The sequence below is a fragment of the Halichoerus grypus genome, chromosome 7, assembly GCF_964656455.1.
Source record: "Halichoerus grypus chromosome 7, mHalGry1.hap1.1, whole genome shotgun sequence".
NCBI lineage: Eukaryota > Metazoa > Chordata > Mammalia > Carnivora > Phocidae > Halichoerus > Halichoerus grypus.
In genome coordinates, this window is record NC_135718.1 from 51,634,132 (window position 1) to 51,654,416 (window position 20,285).

General features: G+C 38.6%; 1 protein-coding gene across 4 annotated transcripts in view; it reads right to left on the bottom strand.

Moving 5' to 3' along the window:
- ADK (adenosine kinase) overlaps positions 1-20,285 on the bottom strand; it is a 507,004-nt gene that overhangs the window by 449,551 nt on the left and 37,168 nt on the right. For all 4 annotated transcript variants that reach the window (XM_036073060.2, XM_036073061.2, XM_036073057.2 and 1 more), the window contains exon 2: positions 15,218-15,292. In XM_036073060.2, coding sequence (XP_035928953.1) covers positions 15,218-15,292 — 75 coding nt within the window. The remainder of the gene's footprint in view (positions 1-15,217; positions 15,293-20,285) is intronic.

A 20,285-nucleotide genomic window follows, 5' to 3' on the forward strand; every position in this document is an offset into this window, starting at 1 on the left:
CATGCTTACATTAATTAAGACCTACCTAAGGTTTGTACACACTGCATTATTAAAGATTTAGATTGATAAGAAAAACATATTTCCTCAACCACTCTAACCTCCCTTCTTAAAACTATTTTCATTTCTAGTGATGATTTTTACTTCCCAATTACCATGTCATTAATTCTCTTCATACCTCTTACTTCCGTGGCATTTATCTAGTGTCAGGAAAAATCCAAACCTGTCATATATTCCTTTGCTTCCCTTTGAATATACTTCTTCCTTTACTCTCCATAATTAGGTCAACACTCATCTGGAAGTATTTCTATGTTCCACATTTTATCCTCCCCTCACACCCAATGTGTCCCTTCAATATGCTAGAAAATATTATTTTCAATAGCCTACTTCCTGCCTCGTTTCCTACTTATTTTCAGTTATTATATTTTGGCAAATTGGACACATCAAAACTGACTAACTTAATTCTGCTTTTCTTTCAGTTAAAGATCCTATATTTTTTTTATTCCAGGGGAGAAAACTGGCTTTATAAACTTTAAATAAACAACAGGATATTCTAGAAGAAGTTTAATTTTTAAGTACAAATAATTATCGAATTGTTATTTCAGAATGATGGCAACGCTTATTCTATTCCAGACACAAATCAATTGTAGGCAACATGCCAACTCTCAACACAAGAAGTGCATTGTTTTTGAAACTTAGTCAAGAAGAGAATTGTTGAGTGTTTCAATCTCTCACACAGGACTTATAATCTACTCTAATGCACTAAATAAAACTAAATATTAGGGCACTTGGGTGGCTCAGTCGCTTAAGAGTCTGCCTTGGCTCAGTCATGATCCCAGGGTCCTGGGATCGAGTCCTGCATTGGGCTCTATGCTCAGTGGGGAGTCTGCTTCTCCCTCTACCCCTTGCCCCTATTTGTGCTCTCTCTCTCTCTCAGCTCTCTCTCATGCTCTCGCTCTTAAAAAAAAAAAAAATTAACAATTTTTAGAGCTAATTTTACACACATTTTTCTCACCTATACACTACTGAAGGAAAACACAATTTCACTGAGTTTATTTATAAACTTTTACGTATCTACCATAATTTACACCAAAAAAAATCTGGACATATAATTGAATTTTTCACTTCCAAATTAATACTTCCATAGTAAGGTAGCAGAAAATAATGAATACAGATTTTACAATTAAAACAAACCTGTATTTCAAATCTCTGTACAATGACTTATGTGTTTTTTGGACATGAACAAATTTCTTAAGATCTAAATTATTCTTTTAGCAATACCTACCTCATAAAGTTGTCAAGAGGACTAAACTGATACCATATACACCTACTACATGCTGAATAAATGTTATTTTTATCAGATAATAATTCTTAAAATTTATTATATTCTTATTTTTCTCTATACTCTTTTTCTCTATACTCTTAAATGTTTTTCAGATGGATCGTCCATGGCCCTTCTCTAGATTCAACTCTTTGTGGTGCTCAGTCCAACGTGCAAAGATCATTAGCATATCATGGTTCTGATTCTTTAAAAAACTGCTCTGAAAGCTGGACAAACACATTATATGAAAAATATATCTAAAGGCAAAAAAAAGAAAGTATCAATTTCCTCATTAAATTTAAATAACGAACACTTAAAATCCCACTTTATTGCTTTTTAAAGATTTGAGAGAGGGCGCCTGGGTGGCTCAGTTGGTTAAGCAACTGCCTTCGGCTCAGGTCATGATCCTGGAGTCCCTGGATCGAGTCCCGCATCGGGCTCCCTGCTCGGCAGGGAGCCTGCTTCTCCCTCTGACCCTCCCCCCCTCTCATGTGCTCTCTCTCTCTCATTCTCTCTGTCTCAAATAAATAAATAAAATCTTTAAAAAAAAAAAAAAAAAAAAAAAAAAAAAAAAAAGATTTGAGAGAGAGAGAGAAAAAGTGGGGGGCATACACAGGGGTTGGGGCAGAAGGAGGAAGAGGAAGAATCTTAAGCAGACTCCCGGCTGAGCATGGAGCCTGAGGTGGGGCTCAATCTCATGACACTGAGATCATAACCGAGTTGGCCGCTTAACCAACTGAGCTACCCAGGCACCCCTAAAATCCCACTTTAAAAAGGACTTTCCATAAAAATTTTTTTTCAGGCAGATGCTATTTCCCAAGTACCTAACATGTACCCAGCACTATGCTATCATGTACCAAAAATACAGTGTATTTCCTTTACACCAAGAGTTTACTGTCTATATAATAGATTTACTAAGATATTTTCCCTAATTGTGTCTCTCCCCAACAATGCTTCTAAACCCTGCATGCAAGGCTTATACTATGGATATTTAATTATAAACCTAGTATGGGGGCTCCTGGGTGGTGCAGTCAGTTAAGCGGCCGAATCTTGATTTCGGCTCAGGTTGGGATCTCAGGGTCGTGGCATCCAGGCCTGTATCAGGCTGGGTGCTGAGCACAGAGCTTTCCCTCTGCCCCTCCCCCCCGCTCACGCCCACGCTCGCTCTCTCAAAAACAAATTAAAACAAGAAACAAACCTGAGCTTCCATTCAATAAGAAATTAGGAAGCAGGAAGCAGAAGAGAATAAGTAAATGAGAGCTAAGAAATCAAAGGAAACTGTAAATTAAAGGAAAAAAAGCTGTCTTTTATTCTATACACTGCTTGTTTGAGAAATTATAAGATCACATAAATTATATACATTATTAAATACTTAGGGAATAAAGCCAGCAATCAACAACAACAAAAAAAACGATTTGAACCTAAGAAAAGTAAATAATCATTTATTTAAATAATCATTTATTTATTTATTTATTTAAAAGATTTTATTTATTTATTCATGAGACACAGAGAGACAGAGAGAGAAAGAGAGAGAGAGAGAGGCAGGCTCCCCACTGAGCAGGGAGCCCGATGCGGGACTCGATCCCAGGATCCCGGGATCATGACCTGAGCTGAAGGCAGACGCTTAACCGACTGAGCCACCCAGGCACCCTAAATAATCATTTATTTATCCAGTGATTGCTCTACGAGGTAGAAACCAGGCCTACTCACTTAAAATTCACAAAACCTGGCATGTAGTTATTAATTCATATAATATGTTTTAATTATCAATTAAAACAAATTATAATTTAATAATCTAGTTAAGAAGTAAAGGTAGTTAATGTGACATGGTGGAAAAGGAAATGAATAAGGGTCAAGAGATATGGATTCCATCTTAGGCTTATACTGCTAACTATAATCATGGGCAAAACAGGGAACTTCTCTGAGCCTGTTCCTTGGTTGTAAAATGAGTAAAGAGATTAAGTTATCTCCAAATTCCAATCCATCTCAAAAATTCTATGAATCTGTAGTTATATATTTCCTGCTACCATACGTATAATAATTGTGAAATATTACACACACACAAACACACATACACCCCTTGGACTTCCACTTAAACATGGCAGAAAGACTATTTATTCTGACTTCCAAAACTCTGTTAAAATAATAATAAAGGTACAAAAAAAAAAAAAAGGTAAAGATCTACAGGATCTAAAAGAATAGTAATATAAGCATTAATGGCCATGAGGTTTCTACCAATCTTTAGAAAAAGGAGAGCAAGGGGGCCTGGCTGGCTCAGTCAGTACAGCATGAGACTCTTGATCCTAGGGTTGTGAGTTCAAGCCCTACACTGGGTATAGAGATTACTTAAAAAATAAAATCTTTAAAAAAAAAGAAAACAAAAGAAAAAAAATGAAAGCAAATGAGGAACTTAGCTGAGCTGAAAAAATTAAAATCTCAATTGCAACTGATAGAAGCAATATATATATATATATATATATATATGAAAGGCAAGCCTTGTCTATCTACCAGGAGAAGCCCTAAGTCTCAGAGGAAATGGGTAAGACATGGAGCTAAAACTAGAGAAACAGACTACCATCTCACCAAAACAACTTACAATTCCTAAAATAAATTAGAGATTTATTCTCTGAAGAAATCAAACAGAAGCATCTCTTAACTAAGAGACAACAGGCAAAACAGGAAAGATAGGGAGGGACAGATCAAACCATCTGCTTTATTATGGTACCTTTAGCCCTTTTACCCTGTCCAACTCTAAGAGTAAAGCAGCCAGGCTTGGAAGACTTTTCTGTGAAGAAATTGAACAGACTCAGAGAATAGCCTTCCAGATATTAATTTAGGGGTCACCCCCTAAAAACAGGCTTTTAGTATAAATCAAGTATAATCAAGCCACAACAAAGTCTGAGTCAACAAGCCCAACCTATGTATACCAACCTTTCAATGAGGTTTTGAATGTGGGGCGTGGTCCGTGTGTGTGTGTGTGTGTGTGTGTGTGTGTGTGTGTGTGTGTATTTGAAAAAAAAAATTTTTTTTTTGCTTTATTTATTAGTGTTCTTTGGCTATGTAACAAATTCACCCAAAACTTGGCAGATTAGGGGCACCTGGGTAGCTCAGTCGGTTAAGTATCCAACTCTTGATCTTGACTCAGGTCATGATCTCAGGGTTACAGAATTAAGCCCCATTCTGGGCTCTGCATAGAGTCTGCCTGAGATTCTCTCCGTCAGCCCTGCCCTACCTGCCCCCCAACACCCGCTCAAGCACGCTCTCTCTCAAATAAATGAATAAATAAAAATAAAATCTTTTTTAAAAAAAAGTTTAAAAAGGGGGTTCCTGAGTGACTCCTGGAGGCTCGGTAGGTTAAGCATCTTGCCTTTGGCTCAGGTCATGATCTCAGGGTCCTGGGATCGAGTCCCCTGTCAGGCTCCCTGCTCAGCAGGAAGCCTGCTTCTCTCTCTCCCTCTGCCTGTTGTCCCTGCTTATGCTCGCTCTCACTCTCTCAAATAAATAAATAAAACTTTTAAAAAATGCTTAAAAAAAAAAAAAACGTGGCAGATTAAAACACTACTCATCACCCCACACAGTTCTGAAGGGTCAGGAATCCAGGAGTGACTTAGCTAACTGATTCTGGCTCCAGGTCTCTCATGAGGGTACACTCAAGCTGTCAGCTAGAGCTGCAAGTCATCTCAGGGCTCAAAAGAGGATGGAGAATCCACTTCTAAGCTCGTGTACATAGCCGCTGGCAGGTCTCCATTCCCCACTGGCTGTAGAGCAGAGACCTCTCATCTCCAGCCACGTTGCTCTCTCCGTAGGGTGCTCAATTGTCAAGACATGGCAGCTAACTTCCCCCAGAATGAGTAATTCAAAAGAAAGAAAGAGAAAAGTGTGTGCACAAACAAGTCAGAGAACACCCAAGATGGAAACCACAGTCTTTTACAACCTAATCTGTCAAGCAGCATATCATCACACTTCTGCTGTATGCCATTCCTTACATAGTTCAGCCCTGGTACAGTGTGGGAGGAGACCACTCAAGGGGATATCAGGAGGAGGGGATCAATGGGAGCCATCCTGGAGGCTGCCTATCACAGGGTGTCCTCTGCCCTCCTCTCTCCCGCCAAGGATCCCTGCTTCTTGTTTTTCATATCCATGTGTAGTGCCCTCCCCCATTATACCAGGTTTGGTCTGTATGACCAATAGCATATGGCAAAAGTGACAGCATGTCACTTCTAAGATTAGGTTATAAAAGAGATAGTTTCCATCTAGGGAAAATGATTCTCTCTCTCAAATCATGTGTTGGTCCATGAGATGAGGAATTGAGGCCCTCAGTTCAAAAGCTCTTAAGAAACTGAGGCCAGCCAATAATGAGTCAGCTGGGAAGCAAATCCTCCAGCCACAGTTGAGCCCTGAAATGACTGCCTCCCTGGCCAAGAGACTGCAACGTGATCAAAGACCCTAAGGAAGAACCACCCAGCTACACCACACTCTCCAATTCCTGACCCTCACAAACTATGAGAGACACTAAATGTTTGTTACTTTAAGCAGCCAACTTTGGGGGTAACATGTTACACAGCAATAAATAACTTTATTAAAGCTATTTTTTTTTAAGATTTATTTATTTGAGAGAGAGTACAAGCAGAGGGAAGGGCAGAAGGACAAGCAGACTCAGCGCTGAGTGGGGAGCCTGCCGATTCCAGGACCCTGAGATCATCACCTGAGCTGAAGTCAGACACTTAGCCAACTGAGCCACCCAGGTACCCCAAATGCTTAAGAAATTATAAAAAACAATTCAGGATTGTTATAAAAATCTTAAATTGTACAGAATGTTGAAATAAAAGTACCTACCCTAGCCAATCTACCCTCCCACAACTGTTACTGTTTACAACATATCCTTTCGTATTTTTTCTTATTCCTATACAAATAAATGCAATGAACTTTTTAACGGTTAACCCTTAAATACGAATAGATGGCCAAAGATCACCTAATATTGGAGGAAAGTCTCCATTGTGAAGGAGAAAGACTACAATAAACAATCAGAAAAGAGCAATCCACAAAAAACTGAGATAAAGCAGGAAACAGAAGATAAACCTTCAAAAAACAAAACCATCTCTAATTAATATGCTTAGACAGGAAAAAAAAACTATATCCATAACACAAGAATAAAATGCTACATAATAATAATTTACTAACAGCAAGAAAAGAGACAAAACAAAAAACAACAACACTAAAAGCTTCCACAGAGAAAAAGGCTGGTGATCTACAAAGGAAGGAGACACATTTGATGTACTACATGCCTTCAGAAACCGCAAAGAAAACCCTATCTAACCAATCAGTGAGGTGTGAAGGAAAAAAAAAATTTTTTTAAGCTTTTATTTATTTATTTGACAGAGAGAGATAGTGAGAGCAGGAACACAAGCAGGGGAAGTAGGAGAGGGAGAAGCAGGCTTCCCGCTGAGCAGGGAGCCCGATTTGGGGATGCGGGGCTCGATCCCAGGATCCCAGGACCCTGGGATCATGACCTGAGCTGAAGGCAGATGCTTAACGACTGAGCCACCCAGGCGCCCAAGGAAAAAAATTTTTAAAGATCATCACACATATGCAAGGATTAAAAAAAATGTACTATATGTTTACTGATGCACTCTTTCTCTTAGGAAGCTACTGAGGCTATGCTACACACACACACACACACACACACACACACACACACACGAAACCAATTAAGACAATATGAGGTATAGGAAGCAGACTCAGCGAAGTTCAAGGAAAACTCCTGTTTAAAAAACAAAAAAAAAGTCTTACCACAGCAACCAGTTCAGTTTGGGGCACAAAAATGGAAAACTCTAAAAGGGAGGTCCATCAGAGAAAAAGAGGTTGACAGACTTACTGATTTGAGAAATGAGGAGTCAGAGGGGGAGGGAAGAGGTTAATAGGCACGTGACAGATTTAATAGACCAAGTAAGTGTACAGAAAATGGTGCAAATGAATACAAGATACAATAAGTTACTGGAAGAAAAACAAAAAGCTTTGTAAGTAATCACAGTCCACAATTTTGTTCACAATGATTATTGATTTAACATAATTTCATAATATGGCTAAGATGACGAGGAAATGGTGGTAGGTGAAAGAAAGCTAAAGCTTTCACAAACTATCACAATAGGGAGTCAATACACAATATCTAAGACTGACAAACCCAAGGGGCTTCTAGCTGGCTAAAACGGTAGGTAGAACATATGACCCTTGATCTCAGGGTCGTGAGCTGGAGACCCACCTTGGGGGTAGAGTTTTAAAAAAATAAATAAAATTTTTTAAATTTTTAATAAATAAATAAAAACTGCCAGACCCAAGAAATACCTAGTAATATAGACCTCAAACAGTCCCTAAGCTTGGGACTGCTAGACACATGGTTCTCATGAAAAATTAACCTTCAATTCACCTAGTGTCACAGTAAACATTCAGAAATGTATACCACTTTTTACCAATTACTAGAACCTGGCCAGCAAGGAGGTAAGTTATCAGAGACTCTTCAACAATTAAACATCAAGAGACTATAAAAATCCTGGTAATAAGAATGGCAAAAGCAAAGTTCTCAGAAGGCCCGAGGAAATCCTCTCCACTATCGTCAGGAACATGAACATGATTAGGTTATCTCTTCCTGCAGGAACCTGAAGATCAAGTGTGCCCCTCCAGCAGAATGCTGTGTTCTGGAAAGCATCCTAATAGAATCATGATCTTGTATCCTTTCCCTACATTAAAGGAACATTTATCATTTGCTTCTCCAATCAACCATCCTTATCAAAATCGCACATAGCAATATTACTGTATTATTTAGAAACAACCAGATACCAAGAAAAAAACAACTAGCAGAATTAAAAATGGTTTCTTTTGGAAAAACAGCACTTACGGAGGATAGGGAAAAAGCAAGGGGAGAGGTGGAAGATGCAGCAAAGGACTAACATTATCCCTTAAAAACCTTCAGTACTAGTTTACTTTTTAACTAGCACTAGTTGTACACTGGTAAGTATTTTTGCTTATTGAAAACGCCAGAAAGTTTTCTTAAAAATCAGAATCAGAAAACTTATCCAAAAAATTTTGATGGTTAACTCATTTTCATAGTGTAAAATACTAATAAATATATATTTCATTTGCTTCGTACCTATCCCTAGAAAATTTGTATTTACACAATTCGAATGTAAAAAATACTTAACTAAACATGGTCTGAAATGTAAATTAAACATAGTCTACTGAAATAATAAGCAACACTTTCAACGTATATTTTGGAAAAAAATGATCAGGGATGTAAGAATAGGGAAGTCTCTACATTTATGATTAGGGTCCAAAAACTTACTTTTTATCTCCAAGTACTAATTCAAAAATCAAGGTTAAAAATAAAAACCCTCCTGGGGCGCCTGGGTGGCTCAGTCGTTAAGCGTCTGCCTTCGGCTCTGGTCATGATCCCAGGGTCCTGGAATCAAGTCCCGCATCAGGCTTCCCGCTCAGTGGGGAGCCTGCTTCTCCCTCTCCCACTCCCCCTGCTTGTGTTCCCTCTCTCGCTGTCTCTCTCTGTCAAATAAGTAAATAAAATATTTTAAAAAAGAGATTTATCTAAAAAAAATAATAAAAATAAAAACCCTCCCAAAATAAAAATATTAAGCTTCAGCTGGCCATTCAGGATCAGCTGCTAATGAAACAAAGAAGCTACCTGAGCTCCCTGTATTAGCACACAGCTGCCAGATCATAATCTGCTCACATTTGCATGAACTTTTAAAAACAAATATCCAAGGGCGCCTGGCTGGCTAAGTTGGTGGAGCATGCAATTCTTGATCTCAGGGTTGTGAGTTTGAGCCCCATCCTGGGTGTAGAGAGAAGTTAAAAACAAAATGAAAAATCTAAAATAAATAAATAAAAATAAAAACAGGGGCGCCTGGGTGGCTCAGTCGTTAAGCGTCTGCCTTCGGCTCGGGTCATGATCTCAGGGTCCTGGAATCGAGCCCCGCATCTGGCTCCCTGCTCTGCGGGAAGCCTGCTTCTCCCTTTCCCACTCCCCCTGCTTGTGTTCCCTCTCTCGCTGTCTCTGTCAAATAAATAAATAAAATCTTTAAAAAATAAAAATAAAAAAAATAAAAAAAAATATCCAAAATATAGTGTAGAGTAAGAAAAAAGCAAATTACCTAAGACTATACATAGTATTAACTCAGAAACACAAACACATACCTCTAGGTTGTATATGCCTAAGAGATGTTTGGAGGCATGTTCATCAAAATAGTAACACTGGTTACACACACCTTATAAAATTTCAAATTTCTTACTTTCTCTTTGTATTTTTATATGCCATTTTTTTAAATAGTGACTATTAATAAGTTGATTTCCTGAACAAAACATCTCACACTAAGCAAATGAAGGAGCTCTAACTTCAGGCTCATGAATTCACATTCAATTGATTTTATTTTTATATTATTGTTTTGTTTATAAAGCTCTGAGGTATAACTGACATATAATACACCATATATATTTTAATAAGTTTTGATACATATCTATATTCATGAAATGATCACAAAATCAAGATAATGAACATACCCCTTATAATCTCTCCTTCCCATTTCCACCACACCCTGTCCCATGCATATGAAACAAATGATCTGCTTTCTCTATCACTACAAATTAAATTGCATTTTCTATAATCTCATATAAATGGAATCATACAGTACTCTTTTTTGTCTGGCTTCTTTCAATGAACACAACACAACTATTCTGAGTTTCATCCAGTCAATACTCCATTCTTTTTTCATTTCTGACTAGTATTCCACTGTATGGGTGAACAATCAGCTTAATGAGTCACCTGCTGATATTTAGGTAACGTCCAGATTTTGGCTATTAAAAACAAAGTTACCATGAACATTAGTGAATAGGTTTCTATATGGACATATGCTGTCACTTCAGTTGGATAAATACTTAAGAACAGAACGGCTGGATCAAATAGTTGATGTACATTTAACTTTTTAAGACTATCGAACTCATTGCAGCTTTTTACATTCTCCTGAGTAGAAGGTTCCAGTTTCTCTACATCCTGGTCAACACCTGGTATGCTCAATTATAAAATTTTAGCCGTTCTAACAAATGTGTGGTAGTATTTCACCACGGCTTTATTTTGCATTGCCCTAATACAAAAAGAGGTTGAGTATCTTTTCATGTGCTTGTCATCCATATATGACATATCTCTTGCACATTTTTTAATTTGGTTGTTTCTTTTCTGATTGAGTTTTGAGAGTTCTTTATATATTCTGATCAGTGGTCCTTTGTGAGACATATGCTTTGCAAAGATTTTCTCCCAGCCTGTGGTTTGTCCTTTCATTCCCATAACAGTGCCTTTCCAGTAGCAGAAATTTTTCATTTAGATGAAGTCCAAATCATCAATTTTTTTCTTTTATAGAACATGCTCCTGGTGTTATATATAAGAAATCATGGCTTAAACCATAGTCAGAAAGATTTTCTCCTGTGTGAAAGGGGAACCCTCCTACACTGTTGGTGGGAATGCAAGCTGGTGCAGCCACTCTGGAAAACAGTATGGAGGTTCCCCAAAAAGTTGAAAATAGAGCTACCATATGATCCAGCAATTGCACTACTGGGTATTTACCCCAAAGATACAAAAGTAGGGACCCGAAAGGGTACGTGCACCCCGATGTTTATAGCAGCAATGTCCACAATAGCCAAACTGTGGAAAGAGCCAAGATGTCCATCAACAGATGAATGGATAAAGAAGATGTGGTATATATATACAATGGAATATTATGCAGCCAACAAAAGGAATGAGATCTTGCCATTTGCAACGACGTGGATGGAACTGGAGGGTATTATGCTGAGCGAAATAAGTCAAACAGAGAAAGACATGTATCATATGACCTCACTGATATGAGGAATTCTTAATCTCAGGAAACAAACTGAGGGTAGCTGGAGTGGGGGGTGGGGTGGGAGGGATGGGGTGACTGGGTGATGGACACTGGGGAGGGTATGTGTTCTGGTAAGTGCTGTGAATTGTGCAAGACTGTTGAATCTCAGATCTGTACCTCTGAAACAAATAATGCAATATATGTTAAGAAAGAAAAAAAGAAGAAGAAGAATGTAGCAGGAGGGGAAAAATGAAGGGGGGGAAATCGGAGGGGGAGAAGAACCATGAGAGATGATGGACTCTGAAAAACAAACTGAGGGTTCTACAGGGGAGGGGGGTGGGAGGATGGGTTAGCCTGGTGATGGGTATTGAGGAGGGCACGTTCTGCATGGAGCACTGGGTGTTATGCACAAACAATGAATCATGGAACACTATATCTAAAACTAATGATGTAATGTATGGGGATTAACATAACAATAAAAAAATTAAAAAAAAAAAAAAAGATTTTCTCCTGTGTTATCATCCAGAAGTTTTATAGTTTTAGGTTTGACATTTAGTTTTATCAGTTTATTATATATATTGTGCAAAATATGGATCCAAGTTGGGGTTTTTTGCATGTGGATATTCAATTGTTCCAGCACCAGGTCTTCAAGAGACAATCCTTTCTCTACTGAACTGCCTTGTACCTTTGTCAAAAATCAGTTGTCCATTTGCATGTGGGTCTTTTTCCAGATTTTTTATTCTATGCCAATAATATGTTTATGGTGGTATCACCATTTTGGCTACTGTAAATTTGATTATAAAATTTTACTGTAAAATTGATAACTGAAAATTATTAGCTTTACAATCGTTCTTGAACTCAGTAGTAGCTTTTTGTAGATTTCATTAAATATTCTACATGTTTTTTATTTCTTCTTTCCTGATTGCCCCAATTAGAATCTTTAGGACCACTGCATACATTTTGAAATGGTAAGAGTCAACATCCTTGAATTGTTCCTAATCTTAGGGGAAATCATTCAGTCTTTCACCATTAAGTGTTATGTTACTTATTAGTAGGCTTTTCCCTAACCTAACTACTTCAAAACTTCCTACAATGCTACAATAATTAAAACAATGTGGTACTGGCTAAAGGACAGACCTACAGATCAATGGAATAGAATTGGGGATCCAGAAATTAACCCACAAGTCTATGTGCAACTGATTTTCATCAAGAGTACCAAGAGTAGGGGCACCTGGGTGGCTCAGTCGTTACGCGTCTGCCTTCGGCTCAGGTCATGATCTCAGGGCCCTGGGATCGAGCCCCGCATCAGGCTCCCTGCTCAGTGGGAAGCCTGCTTCTCTCTCTCCCACTCCCCTTGCTTGTGTTCTCTCTCTCGCTGTCTCTCTCTCTCTGTCAAATAAATAAAGTCTTTAAAAAAAAAGAGTACCAAGAGCATTCAATGGGAAAAAAAATAGTCTCTTCAAGAAATGATGCTGGAGAGCGCCTGGGTGGCTCAGTCGTTAAGTGTCTGCCTTCGGCTCAGGTCATGATCCCAGGGCCCTGGGATCGAGCCCCACATCAGGCTCCCTGCTCCGCGGGAAGCCTGTTTCTCCCTCTCCCACTCCCCCTGCTTGTGTTCTCTCTCTCGCTGTGTCTCTCTCTGTCAAATAAATAAATAAAATCTTTAAAAAATTAAAAAAAAAAAAAAGAAATGATGCTGGGACAACCAGATTTCCATGCAAAAGAATCAACAGAACCTTTAACATGCATCTTATACAAAAATTAAAACAGATCGGGGCGCCGGGGTGGCTCAGTCGTTAAGTGTCTGCCTTCGGCTCAGGTCATAGACCCAGGGTCCTAGGATTGAGCCCCACATCGGGATCCCTGCTCGGCGGGAGGCCTGCTTCTCCCTCTCTCACTACCCCCCTGCTGTGTTCCCTCTCTCGCTATGTCTCTCTCAAATAAATAAATAAAATCTTAAAAAAAAAAATTAAAACAGATCAAACACCTAAATTTAAGTGCTAAAACTATAAAACTCTTAGAATAAAACACACTCATGAATCTTTGTGACCTTGGATTTAAAATAAATTCTCAGATACGACAGCAAAACCACAAGCAACAAAAGAAAAAATAGATAAACTTTTGTGCATCAAAGGAAACTATCAAAAAAGATTTTATTTTTTAAATAATCTCTACACCCAACGTGGGGCTCAAACCTACAACCCTGAGCTCAAGAGTCGCAGGCTCCACCGACCAAGCCAGCCAGGCAGCCCCCCAAAATACAATCTTTAAAAATAAGTGAATAAATAAAAGAACAGAACAAGTTTTGGCAAGAAAATGGAATTCACATATAACACTGGTAGGAATGCAAAAGGGTGCAACCAGTGTAGACAAGTTAGGTAGTTCCTCAAAAAGTTCAACAAATAACTACCATACTCGTCAATTCCACTCCAATGTATGTATCTTAGAGAAATAAAAACATATGTCCACACAAAACTCGTACACAAATGTTCACAGAAGCTTGATTCACAAGAGCCAGAAAAGGAAACAACCTAAATGTCCATCAATCAATGAAAGGATAAAGTGTGTGTGTGGGTATATATATATATATATATATACCCACACACACACACAATGGAATATCATTCTGCCATAAAAGGAATAAAGTACTGATACATGCTACAGCTTGGATGAACCTTGAAAAACATTATAACATCATGCTAAGTGAAATAAGACAGACACAAAAGGTCACATACTATATGTTTCCATTTATATGAAATAAAATGTCCAGAATAAGCAAATCCACAGAAAAAGAAAGGAGAATGGTGGCTCCCAGGAGACCAGGGCACAGGGCAGAGATAGGGAAGGGCAGGCAGGGACAGTGAAATGACTGCTTATCGGGTACAGTTTTCTTTCTGGGGTGACGAAAATGTCCTGGAATTAGACAGAGGTGATGGCTGTACAACACTGTACAACACTGCAAATGTACTGGCACTCACTGAATTACACACTTTAAAATTGTTAAAATTGGGCGCCTGGGTGGCTCAGTTGGTTAAGCGACTGCCTTCGGCTCAGGTCATGATCCTGGAGTCCCTGGATCGAGTCCCGCATCGGGCTCCCTGCTCGGTGGGGAGTCTGCTTCTCCCTCTGACCCTCCCCCCTCTCATGTGCTTTCTCTCTCATTCTCTCTCTCTCAAATAAAGAAATAAAAAAAAAAAAAAAAATCTTTAAAATTGTTAAAATTATAAATTTTAAGTGAACTTTACCTCATTTTTTTTTTTTTAAAGTGGCTGCCCTTGGGCACAGAACTTGCTTTCTCATCATTAATCCTTTTTTTACTACTCAATTTTTTCCTTGTACCAAATGGTGTCAGACAACCAGAAAAATAAACACAAACTGAATTCTCAGCTAAGTTAAAAACATCCAAAGTTACTATTAAGGGAGAAGTAATATAGATTCCTGGCCTCTGAATTATGTCCTGCATATTCTTCTTATCCTCTCTAATCCTATTTTTTCTCCCATTTATGTTATAGTACCACAACAGATGTAGTTCACTGACAGCAATTTAAAAATTTGGGAATTAAATCATTAGGTAAATCATATATACTTCTTCCTTGCACAGAATAAAAACTAAATTTCAAGTGAAACAAGCGATAGGATTGAACAAATGTCCCAGGGAAAATTGTGGTCAATTACTCAACAAATAATGATAGTGCAACTTGCTATTAATGAGTTTAAATTTCCTGAGTTTTCCTCCAACTGAAGGTGCTGAAGTACAAAGTTTTCACTAGTTTTTCTTTAGATATAAGGTTCACATAGTGGGGCGTGTGGATGGCTCAGTCGGTTAAGCAACTGCCTTCAGCTCAGGTCATGATCCCAGGGTCCTGGGATCGAGCCCCACATCGGGCTCCCTGCTCAGCGGGGAGCCTGCTTCTCCCTCTCCCTCTGCCTGCCACTCTCCCCCTGCCTGTGCTCTGTCAAATAAATAAAATCTTAAAAAAAATAATAAGTTTCACATAGTACATATGAAGAATTTAATACTTACTTATCAAGGAAATCCTTATCCACTACAGCAGTGATGTCAAGAAGAGGATTTCCCATTCCAAAGAGAATATTTTCACTAAAAAAAAAAAAACAACACAAAAATGCAAGCATAAATTAGAAATACTTCTGAAAGTAAGTTGATGTTAAAATGCATACAAATATAAAAATAAATATCTTCATTTTACCTTGAAAATAAACATAACATACTAGTTTATTAAACCTTTGATTTGCCTTTTACATTTCAGGTAGCATTTTAGAGTAGCACAAGCCATTTAGAAAGGATGATGACTGGGGCACCTGAGTGGCTCAGTCGTTAAGTGTCTGCCTTCCGCTCAGGTCATGATCCCCAGGTTCTGGGATCAAGCCCCGTATCAAGCCCCGCATCAGGCTCCCTGCTCAGCGGGAAGCCTGCTTCTCCCACTCCCACTCCCCCTGCTTGTGTTCCCTCTCTCTCTGTCAAATAAATAAATAAAAATCTTTAAAAAATAAAAAATAAATAAATAAATAAAAAGGATGATGACTTTTAAATTGGATGAAATAGAGGAAACCAGATCCTGTGATCTTTTTCCATAATATTCAACAGCTAATCACTGAAGCTAATTAATTTAAATGTTTTATTTAAGGGGTCTATCATAACAAAGTTCTATACTCAACAAATATGACAGATAATTAACTCTTTTCTAGCTAGTAAGATACCGAACTAACAAAAGTTATTGGGGAGGTTGCAGAAAGTCCTATAGGAGTCCAGCCAAGAGCCCTATCCTTGAACAAACTGGGAATGACGGTGGTGAGACCTGCCCAATGCGTATCAAAAATGGTATAATTTTTAATTACATTTAACAAACTTTGAAGAAGTCTGTTTTCACAATGATCACAGTATTGATCAAAACCAAGGGAAAGCTAGAACTCCACCGCAAGTGATGCCTTAAACGGAAGCCCAACTGACAGCAAGCAATGGACCAGTGGCCATCGTTCAGTCAGCCTTGATAGGAGGAATCCTTCTAGGTTTTTCAATGAAATTTGCTTCTGTGTAATTTCCCACTGATCTCCAGTTTGCTGAAGATCTCTTCCAGTTGCCTCCACACCAGTTACTATCCTCACCATTTGGAGATCAGTAATATCAACAGGACTGGTACCCCAGAGTTTAAGAGAATGGGATATAACCTATACTTATAGTCTATCGTGATTTAGAAGACTGAATTACAGTATCATATTAAAACAACAGATTTGGGGCGCCTGGGTGGCTCAGTTGGTTAAGCAACTGCCTTCGGCTCAGGTCATGATCCCAGGGTTCTGGGATGGCCCAGCATCAGGCTCTCTGCTCAGCAGAGAGTCTGCTTCTCCCTCTCCCTGTCCCTCCCCCGCTGCTCGGGCTCTCTCCCTCTCTCTCTCAAATAAATAAATAAAAATCTTTAAAAAAATAAAAAATAAACAAAATAAAACCACAGACTGGGCAACTATGGCTGAATATACGAAGTTATTTGTCCCTTTTTTCTTTTTAAAGAAAGCTGAATGGGGGAGAGTTAAAATAAAATACATTTATCTATTCAGACTTAAGTTGTATTTGTAATCAGAATAAAAATTTAACAGAAAAAGAAAATAAGTGCTTAGGAGATAAAGGATCAACAGGCAGATACAGTAAAACTTGATGATCATTTTATTAGAAAACTTCTCTGATTTATGTATTGTTACTCAAACAATAAAAACTCTAACTTGATTTTTAAAAAAAAGTATGGGGTGTTACTGGGATGCCTGGCTGTTTCTTTTTATTCAGTTTTTTTTATTTTTTAGTGTTTGGTTCAATATATACAGTCATCGAACTACCACCAGAATCAAGATAGGGCAGATTTCTAACACCACAAGTATCTTGCTACCTTCATGTCAATCTCTCCACCCCAACTTGTCCCCTCTTGGTTTTAAGGACTATAAGTGTGACATTTCTTTTTCAGAAGTCAATCCTTTGAACACCTCCATTGTACTCCATTTGAAAATTTAGTATACTATTAATAAGTCATATACCCTCTCTGGGCCTAAGGTTGCCTTTTTTTTTTTTTTTTTAAGATTTTATTTCTTTATTTGAGAGAGAGAGAGAGCACAAGCAGGGGGAGCAGCAGCCTCCCTGCTGAGTAAGGAGCCTGATGCAGTACTCAGTCCCAGGACTCTGGGATCATGACCTGAGCCAAAGGCAGATGCTTAACCATCTGAGCCACCCAGGCGTCCCAGGCTTAAGGTTTCTATAGTCAAATTAGAATGAGGGAAAAGATGAGCACACTGAATCACAGAACCCTGTTTAAACTTATATTCCTAAACTTATTTGTCTAGCAAAACCTTTTTTTTCCTGAATGCAAATGGACAAGAATACATTTACGCAAAGAACAAGAGGGGCGCCTGGGTGGCTCAGTTGTTAAGCATCTGCCTTCGGCTCAGGTCATGATCCCAGGGTCCTGGGATCGAGCCCCGCATCGGGCTCCTTGCTCTGCGGGGAGCCTGCTTCTCCCTCTCCCACTCCCCCTGCTTGTGTTCCTTCTCTCGCTGTGTCTCTCGCTGTCAAATAAATAAATAAAATCTTTAAAAAAAAAAAAAAAAAACAAGAAAATGCTGGGACTGAATCACTCAAATTTAAGACTGGAAGTAATTTCTTATATATTATTAAGAATAATGATGGGGGCACACCTCGGTGGCTCAGTTGGTTAAGCATCTGCGTTTGGCTCAGGTCATGATCCTAGGGTCCTGGGATGCAGCCCTGCGTTAGGCTCCCTGCTCAGCGTAGAGTCTGTTTCTCCCTCTGCCCCTCCCTGCCCGCCATGCTCCCTCTCTCTCTCACTCTCTCAAATAAATAAAATCTTTTAAAAAAAAATAATTATTGGGAAAAAATTTAACTGATAGCTTGTTCTTTTATTATTTGTTAATAAACTAAATAATAACCTTTGCCTTGTTATTGCCAAACAATATTACAATTCAGTTAAGGTCATTTGAAGCCATTCTCATAATAAACTAGAATTGTGTGCTTGTCATCTATTCCTTGTCATCCTCCTACTTTCACCCCAAATTTCCTCGTTCAAGAGATCTAGATGAAATTGATCCACCCCAGTTCATGGGACTGTGAGAGTCTGATTAGCTTAACCTTGAGGCACACGAAAGCCAAAACCAATCAGCACAATATATTTCTCTACCCTTATTGATCAGAGATAGGCATGTAACCTAAGCCAGTCAAATCAAAATGGACCCCAAGATTTTTTTTTAGGAGTGCTCACATACAAACAAACTATCTTCCTTCTGAGTAGATATAAATGCAGAAGGTACTGCCACCTTTAGTACCTCGAGGTCCCTAGGTGGGCTGCTTTGGGATAAATCTGACATCACAGGGGGCAGAACAGAAAAACAAAGAAACTGGGTCATCGATGAAGTTGTTGGACCAATTAAGCTTCACCTGAAACCTATACCCTCTTTGGACTTTTCAATTACATGTAGGTTAGCTATTTTGTGGATTCCAATCTCAGATTCATTTTCTAATACTAACAGATATAAATTCCATTTCATTTTGTGAATCCGCTTTATTTTGTAATTCATTTTTATTATAAAGCCGTAGTATAGACAAGATTGTTAATATTTGCATTACAAATCCATGTTCCATTAAGTTCCTCTTAGGATAAAGTCTTAACTTATTCTCAGGCAGATCTCTTGGATTTCTTTTCCCTCCCTCCATGGGGAGGGTTATATGGATTTTACTTCTACTGTTATTGAAACAGGGGGCTTGAAAAAGTATGTTCAGCCAACATTTGCCATTTTCTTTGTATATGTCCAATAAATGGTAATAGTAGTTCCATATATTTAAATAAATTCCACTAATTCACATATAGATGCTGCTTTGTGTCTTAACTTATAAAGTTGTTTGTAATTCTTGAACTGTACACGTAGACTACTTCCCCAAATATAACTCAATAAATGTAACAGAAGATGCCAATCAAAATTTTAACATAAATCTTAAAAACATAATAAATTAAGATGGTGTAGAAGTTTCTAGGTTGGTGAACACAACTATTGGGAGGGTCGCACTGCCCATGGAAGTTCATTTCCCCACTCCTATACCATTTTGTGATATTGTGGTTTAGAATAAGAAATGCATACTTGGCCTTCATCCTGGTCCCTGGCAAAGAGCTCCTTAAAACTTTAGCATTTCTGGAAGACCGGGATAAAGGTGTTTTGTTATGTTAATGAGGCTACTTTTGGAAAACAACACCGTAACCTAAGGATGGGGGGGCGGGGAGAATCTCAGGTGACTAGAGGATTAGAATTTTCAGTCCCACCCCCACCTCCAGGGAGGGGATAGGGGCTGGAGACTTAGTTCAATCATCAACCATTTAATCAACTATGCCTTTGTAATGAAGCCTCCATATAAACCCAAAAGGATGAGTTTTAGAGAGCTTCCAAGTGAATATCTGTGGAGATTTGGTGAAAGTGGCTCATCCACAGAGCATGGAACCACCTGTCCTTTCCCACATATTGACTTATGCATCTCTTCCTTCTGGGTGTTCCTCAGTCAAATCCTTTTATAATGTTAAAATAAATTTCTAGGCCCAAGATGGAGCCATCTTCTGCCCAGAGTGCCTCATCAGCAAACTAAACTTTTGTGTTCGTGTAAATGGTCCAATTGACCAGAAATGTAGTATATCCGGTTAGCTACTCCCCTTACACCAGCCAACTCTATACTTATTTCCTTGTTCCTTGATCTTTCTAAATAAGGTCAGATATGCAACCCTAGTCAATCACACCATTCCCAAGCTGCCCCTTTTAATACTCTATAAAACACACTCTTGCCCAAAATCCCTTGGGAGGAGTACTCCACGGCTTGTAAGGCACTGTACTCCCTGAATCCATGCAGTTTTCCTTTGAATAAAGGACATCAAGCTGTTACCAAATTGTTTTAGTTTTGTTATCTGACAACAATAAACCGTAATCTACTAACTAAAATGCTTCTCTGAGTTCTGTGAACCACCCTGGCAAATTATTGAAACCAAGGAGGGGGTCATGGGAATCTCTGATTTGTAACTGGTTGGTCAGAAGTACAG